Genomic DNA, 7016 nt, shown 5'->3' on the forward strand with positions numbered 1-7016 from the left:
GTCAACACCTGTTATCTTAAACAGCTGTGATATGAGGATATATCCTATTTGTTAGCTGGCCTATGGATTTTTGTTTGGTTGATCCAAACTGGGACCTTGAGTTAAAAGCTATGAACATGGATACTGTTAATAGAGGAAAACATGTCATTCATTCAACTCCCAAGTTCTCTCTTTGTATTTTCTAGTGTGTAGATTATTATGTGTGTCTCGTTAAGAATTAGGATAGAGTGGAAAATCCGCTCATCGATCCTTTCATCCTTTTCTAGATTTCTTGAGCATATTTTGTTTTTATTAGGAAGTTAATGCCAAAACCTAAAAGTTCATCTAGGTGCAAAGTTTATGCTTCATCTTTCATAATCTGAATTACTTCCTTTTAACTGCTCTTTTTGCACAGTTCTTTTTAGCCATATTATCTATTGTTGCTTCGATGTTTTATGCGCCACTTTCACTTACCGCGTGTTTTCTTTCTCCTGCTAGAAGATTGAAGAACTGATGAGAAAGCTTGGATTGTACAGTCAAAACCTACTCGCTTGAAGCAAGTCTCAACCATGGGACATCTTATGCTTGCTGTCTTTCTGCCTGCTGCCGTTCTGTTTGCCTGCATCCTTAATGCTGAAAGTGCTGATCTGAACTCCGACAAGCAGGCTCTTCTTGCATTCGCTGCATCACTGCCCCATGGTAGGAAGCTCAACTGGAGCTCCACAACACCTGTCTGCACTTCTTGGGTGGGAGTGACATGTACACAGGACAGTAGCCGTGTACACACATTACGCCTACCTGCAGTAGGACTCTTTGGCCCAATACCCTCGGACACGCTTGGCAAGCTTGATGCCCTGGAGGTATTGAGCCTCAGGTCCAATCGCCTTACTATTGACCTCCCTCCTGATGTGGGATCTATTCCTTCTCTTCATTCCCTCTACCTTCAGCATAATAACCTGTCTGGAATCATACCAACTTCCCTTTCTTCCAGTTTAACATTCCTAGACCTGTCCTACAACACCTTCGATGGAGAAATACCATTGAGAGTGCAAAATCTAACTGGACTTACTGCAATCCTTCTCCAGAACAACTCTCTTTCTGGACCCATCCCTGACCTCCAACTCCCCAAACTGAGGCATTTCAATGTGAGTAACAACAACCTGAGTGGTCCAATACCACCTTCCCTGCAGAAATTCCCGGCCAGTTCCTTCCTGGGGAATTCCTTTCTGTGTGGGTTTCCATTGGAATCATGTCCTGGAACTGCACCTTCTCCTTCTCCAACACCTTCACCATCAATGCCTAGCAAGACCAAGAAGAGCTTATGGAAAAGGATCAGGACTGGTGTTCTGATTGCAATTGCTGCTGCAGGAGGGGTATTGTTGCTCATCTTGATTCTTGTACTGTTGATATGCATTTGCAAGAGAAAGAAAGACAAAGAACCAGCCGCAGCTTCGTCGTCCAAAGGAAAAGCTATTGCAGGTGGAAGGGTAGAAAATCCAAAGGAAGACTATAGCAGTAGTGTTCAGGAAGCAGAGAGGAATAAATTGGTTTTCTTCGAGGGTTCTTCATATAATTTTGACCTGGAGGATTTGCTGAGAGCTTCAGCTGAGGTACTTGGAAAAGGAAGTTATGGAACCACCTACAAGGCTGTTCTTGAGGATGGCACAACAGTTGTGGTCAAGAGATTAAAGGAGATGGTGGTGGGGAAGAAAGAATTTGAACAACAGATGGAGATAGTTGGCAGGATTGGCCAGCACCAGAATGTTGTTCCACTGCGTGCTTATTATTACTCCAAAGATGAAAAGCTACTGGTGTATGACTATGTCCCATCTGGTAGCCTTGCTGCTGTTTTGCATGGTATGTCATTTGTTATCCCTCTTATATTTGAAACTTATAACCCATTAGTGCTTATGAACTTCTAGCAGTTATGGAACCACCTGCGAGGCCTATTCAACATGTTATTCTGTATTAAGCTACAAAATTCCGTAACTCAAGACTCAACTGATATAGGCACTCTTAAAGCATTTTCATCATTGATTAGTTGGAAATCTCTAGACTGTAGATTCACTGTGTTATGGCATTTTCTCTAAAAAGTTTAGTTGCCATTCTTCGTCAAGTCTAAGATGAACCCCCCAATTTCTGTGAATAAACTGGTAGAACCTTCTAGATATATAAAGTTATTTGGCCTTGAACATCGTTAACCATTTTCAATCAGAACAAGTAGAAGGAATCAAGGAGCTTCCTCGTGTTTCTCCTAGTTAGTGTTCACCGTAGCACTGCAATGAGATTTGGAAGTCTACTTTGATCTGCCCTAGTAGCTTATATCAGAGGGACCAGTCCTTGTTGATAAGACTAGAGTGACCATGGTGTCTGTCGGCTGTTCAAATGGAATGACATTACTGTGGTTGACTGTAATTATTTCAGGGAATAAAGCTACTGGAAGAGCTGCATTGGACTGGGATACGAGAGTAAAGATATCTCTTGGTGTGGCCCGTGGACTAGCTCATCTTCACGCGGAGGGAAGCGGGAAGTTCATCCATGGCAACCTCAAATCATCGAACATCCTCCTGTCACAGAACCTGGACGGCTGCGTCTCCGAGTTTGGCCTGGCACAGCTCATGACCACTCTACCTTCTCCCGCGCGGCTCATCGGATACCGCGCACCGGAAGTCCTGGAGACCAAGAAGCCGACCCAGAAGTCGGACGTCTACAGCTTCGGCGTCCTACTCCTCGAAATGCTAACAGGAAAAGCCCCTCTCAGGTCCCCCGGGCGCGAAGACTCCATCGAGCACCTGCCGAGGTGGGTGCAGTCCGTGGTCCGAGAAGAGTGGACCGCGGAGGTCTTCGATGTGGACCTGCTGCGGCACCCCAACATCGAGGACGAGATGGTCCAGCTGCTCCAGGTCGCGATGGCGTGCGTCGCCATCCCGCCGGAGCAGCGGCCTAAGATGGAGGAGGTGATCAGGAGGATCGCCGAGATCCGGAACTCCTCCTCGGGGGCGATAACGCCGCCGGAGGAGACCGGCCAGGCGTCGTGAGAGCGCCGAAGACAAGAAAGAGTTCCTTGTGTTTAGCAGAGGTAGCTAGCTAAGCTAGGCTGCATAGTTACTTGCTTATAGATGATAGCTTCAGCGAAAGTGGATAGCCGGTTGCTTAATTAGTGGGGTGTGAGGTTTCTGTTGATTTTTTTCGTTTCTGGGGTGATTTTTGCTCTGGCTTTTAAGATTAGTGGGACTAATTGCTTATTAGTGATCTGAATATGCGATGGCCGTTGCCGTCGTTTGGGTTGGGTAGCTCCTCTGATCTTCAGGGCGTACGTGTGTTGGCAGTATTGTTCTGTAGTTTGTTTGGCAATTTTTTCCTCAGAGTGTGATTATATTCATTGAACTTCCCTTGTGTTTGCAAGTTTTTCCTTGTGTGGATCGCACCAGACGACCAAACTTGTGTTACCTTGGTTCTAGCCCATCTGAGCTTGCCGCCCGTGTCGTCAAGGTGCCTCGACGTGCCGCCGGAGTGTCGGACGCCGGAAGGCCTGGAACCGACGGAACCCTGCGGGTAAAAAGCAGCTCAGCTCTTCCAGTCGGGAACACGTCGATCGGGACGGCGGCCACACCGACACCTCGAGCTGGCGAATGGCAGCCTCATCCGGCGGACGGAACATGCGCTGCGGCAATCAAGGGTGTTCTTCCCTCCCAGCTAGCCATTACGCGACGCGGTTGGACTCTGCTGTCAGCTCCACGGGCCACGGCCGCAGGTCCCGGCGAGATACCGTGATTGTCGATGGCCGCCATGATTCCCCGGGGACTCCAGCTCCTGTCGACTGTCGAGGATTTCACGTGGTGGCGGCGAGTTGGGTTGGGTGGACAGGCTGGGCAACGGCAAGCACGATGACAACGTCGTTACAAAAGGCAAATAGGAAATAGTATGACAGCGGCTTGTAATGACCCAACATCATGATGCAAATACATCGGAGGCTCGAGCTATCGGCAGAGGAATCGCTCTAGCAAATGAGGTAGGATGTGTTAGAATAATCATACAATCTAATTGCCTACAGGTGATTGAAACACTACAATCGGGGTCTTTTCCTTCTATAGCGACGGTGGCAATTTTTGATAATATATATGTTCAATGTTCTACATTTTCTAAATGTGAGATTAGCTTTTGTAATAGGGAGTCAAGCTTTGTAGCTGCTCGTTTGTCGAGGGAGACGGAGTCACGCCCGAACGTTTAGGTTGATGATCTGCTGAGCTTTATTATTTCTTTGTTAACCGACGATGTATCTATTATTTTGTCAATAAAGTACCAAAACCGAGTTTTCCCACAAAAAAACTCTTCATATGTTATTTTCTTCATTTGAAAGAATAACACTTCGAAACATACATGTATTTCAGTGTATATTTGAGTATTTGCCATAGTACCCTTGTGACAAACTTTCGGCAGCACTTTTGGGTTTTCAGGGCACCAAAATAAAATATGGCCAGAAACTTGAACTTTACAGAAAAATAAATCTGAAATAAATACAGAAAATCAAACACACTAAAGTGAGTCCACTGGCCATATATGAGCCAATTTTGGGCATATATGGACCCTTAAACTTGCTTCTTAAGTTTCATGCACAAACTTGTCACGATTTGGCAAAAAATAGACCTTCTTGAAAAATCTGAAAAAATACAGAAAAACATAAACACGAATACTAGCCTACTATTGAAATATGAGCAAATTCTAGGCACATATCTATGGACACTTAAATTGACATGTGAAGTTCTGTCTAGAAATTTTGACAACATTTACACAAAAAATTGCAGCTCTTCAATAGCCTGTTTCTATTCCAAAATCACAATTGAACACGTGGATTAACAAGATAAATTTAAGGGTATTTGTTGGGATATAAGGACCATGTATGGTATGTCATCAGAGAAAATGGCATATGGTTGTAAACTAGACCTGCTTGGGACATTCAAGAGGAGAGGCAACTCTTAAGAATGTTCACATGGAACGATTTGATCTTTGTGAACGCAGCCACCTCCTGCGGCGCCATCTCCTAGGGCGCGTTTGGATACTTGCATTTTTCTGCATCGAGGGAGATCTTGCCCCTAAAGTCATGATTCACTGGACTAAGTTCAAATTTAAGTTGTACATTTAGTTTGGTTGTTAACAAAACATTTTAAATCCATTTGTGCACTTCTTTGGGTGCCAACAAAGTTAATTCCCAGGTAGGGGATGGAAATTTTGGTTGTTTGGTTTCAGACGTTGTGATGTTGTGGTAACCACTGATACGTCCAAAACGTATCTACTTTCCCGAACACTTTTGCTATTGTTTTGCCTCTAATTTGTGTATTTTGGATACAACTAACAAGGACTAACGCTGTTTTCAGCAGAATTGCTCTGGTGTCTCGTTTTTGTGCAGAAATCCAACTTTCAGGAAAATCCTCGGAATTTATGCGAAAGGTCCTATTTTCCCAGAATATTGACTGAGCCGAAGGGCAAGCCGGATAGGGGCACGAGGCCCCCACACACTAGGCCGGCGCGGCCCAGGAGGGGGGCGTGCCGCCTTGTTGTGTGGGCGCCTCGGCGGCCCCCCGACGCTCTCCTTCGGACTACATATGTCTTTCGACCTAAAAACGCCAGGGGGTTCGACCATATTTCCAGAGACCATCCAGTACGCCGCCGCCATCGCGAAACTCCGCCTCGGGACCGAAACTCCGTTCTGGCACTCGCCGGGACGGGGAATTGGAGGGGATCATCACCGCCATCACCACCGACGCCTCTCCATCGACCAACCATGTTTCCCCCATCCATGTGTGAGTAATTCCCCCGCTGTAGGCTGAAGGGGATGGTAGGGATTGGATGAGATTGATCATGTAATAGTCACAAGATTGTTAGGGCATGGTGCCTAGTGTCCGTAGATGTTACTTTTATGATATTGTTGCAACTTGTTATGCTTAATGCTTGTCACTAGGGCCCGAGTGCCATGATCTCAGATCTGAACATGTTATTGTTTCATCATGATATGCATTGTTTTATGATCTTACCTGCAAGTTGTATACACACGTTGCTGTCCGGAATCCGAGGCCCCAAAGTGATAAGAATTGGGATAACCGGAGGGGAAGGCGGTGATGTGAGGATCACATGTGTTCACGGAGTGTTAATGCTTTTCTCCGGTACTCTATTAAAAGGAGTACCTTAATTTCCAGTAGTTTCCCTAGAGGCCCGGCTGCCACCGGCTGGTAGGACAAAAGATGTTGTGCAAGTTTCTCATTGCGAGCACGTACGACTATATATGGAACACATGCCTATTGATTGATTAGTACTTGGATACCGCTTTATTATTACCTCCAAATGCCCTACCATGATTGTTATATGAATTCTCTCATCCATGCAACGCCCATTCATCCGTCTCTGTGCCTACAGTATTTTAATCCTGCTGTTTACTATAATCACTACTGCTGTCTTTATTTCACCGCTGTTGTTATTTCACTATTCCTACTGCCATAAAACTGTTGACATAGGCATCCCAAATGGGCCTGCCGAAGATAGTACCCGGGGTTTACTGAAGGCCCATTACCCGAAGAATAAGAAGATTCGGGAGCCCAAGATATATTAAGGAAAGTTAGAGTTGTAATAGGAAGTGTTATTTGTAATCTGGCGGGATGAGTTAGAAACCGTCCCGGACTCTGTAACTTGTACAAAACGAAACCCTCGGCTCCACCTCCTATATAAGGGGGAGTCGAGGGACAAAGAAAGGATCGAATCTATTGTCAACATAACCCTAGTTTTCATAATCGTCGAGTACTTTTCGCCTGAACCTTCGAGATCTACTTGCCCTCTACTTCTAGCAAAACCCTAGTCTACAATCTGTAGGCATTGACAAGTTAATCCTTTGTCAATTGGCGCCGTCTGTGGGAATTAGAGGTTGCAAGGAGCTGATCTCGATGGCACGTTCAAGATCTTCGACTTCGTCGACAGCAAGTAACGCGATGGATCGAGGTAACAAGGAAAAAACTGATCTATTCAATTTTATTCCTCACCCGCCCTCC

General features: G+C 45.6%; 1 protein-coding gene across 1 annotated transcript; it reads left to right on the plus strand.

Annotated features, from left to right (window-relative positions):
- Window positions 1-493: 493 nt before the first annotated feature.
- LOC124665745 (probable inactive receptor kinase At5g58300) lies at window positions 494-3337 on the plus strand. The gene is made up of 2 exons (XM_047203131.1): window positions 494-1836; window positions 2404-3337. Exons 1-2 carry the CDS (start codon window positions 549-551, stop codon window positions 3015-3017), a joined length of 1902 nt encoding a protein of 633 aa, XP_047059087.1. The 5' UTR covers window positions 494-548; the 3' UTR covers window positions 3018-3337.
- The last annotated feature ends 3679 nt before the right edge of the window (window positions 3338-7016 follow it).

This window comes from Lolium rigidum, chromosome 6 (assembly GCF_022539505.1).
Source record: "Lolium rigidum isolate FL_2022 chromosome 6, APGP_CSIRO_Lrig_0.1, whole genome shotgun sequence".
Taxonomy (NCBI): domain Eukaryota; kingdom Viridiplantae; phylum Streptophyta; class Magnoliopsida; order Poales; family Poaceae; genus Lolium; species Lolium rigidum.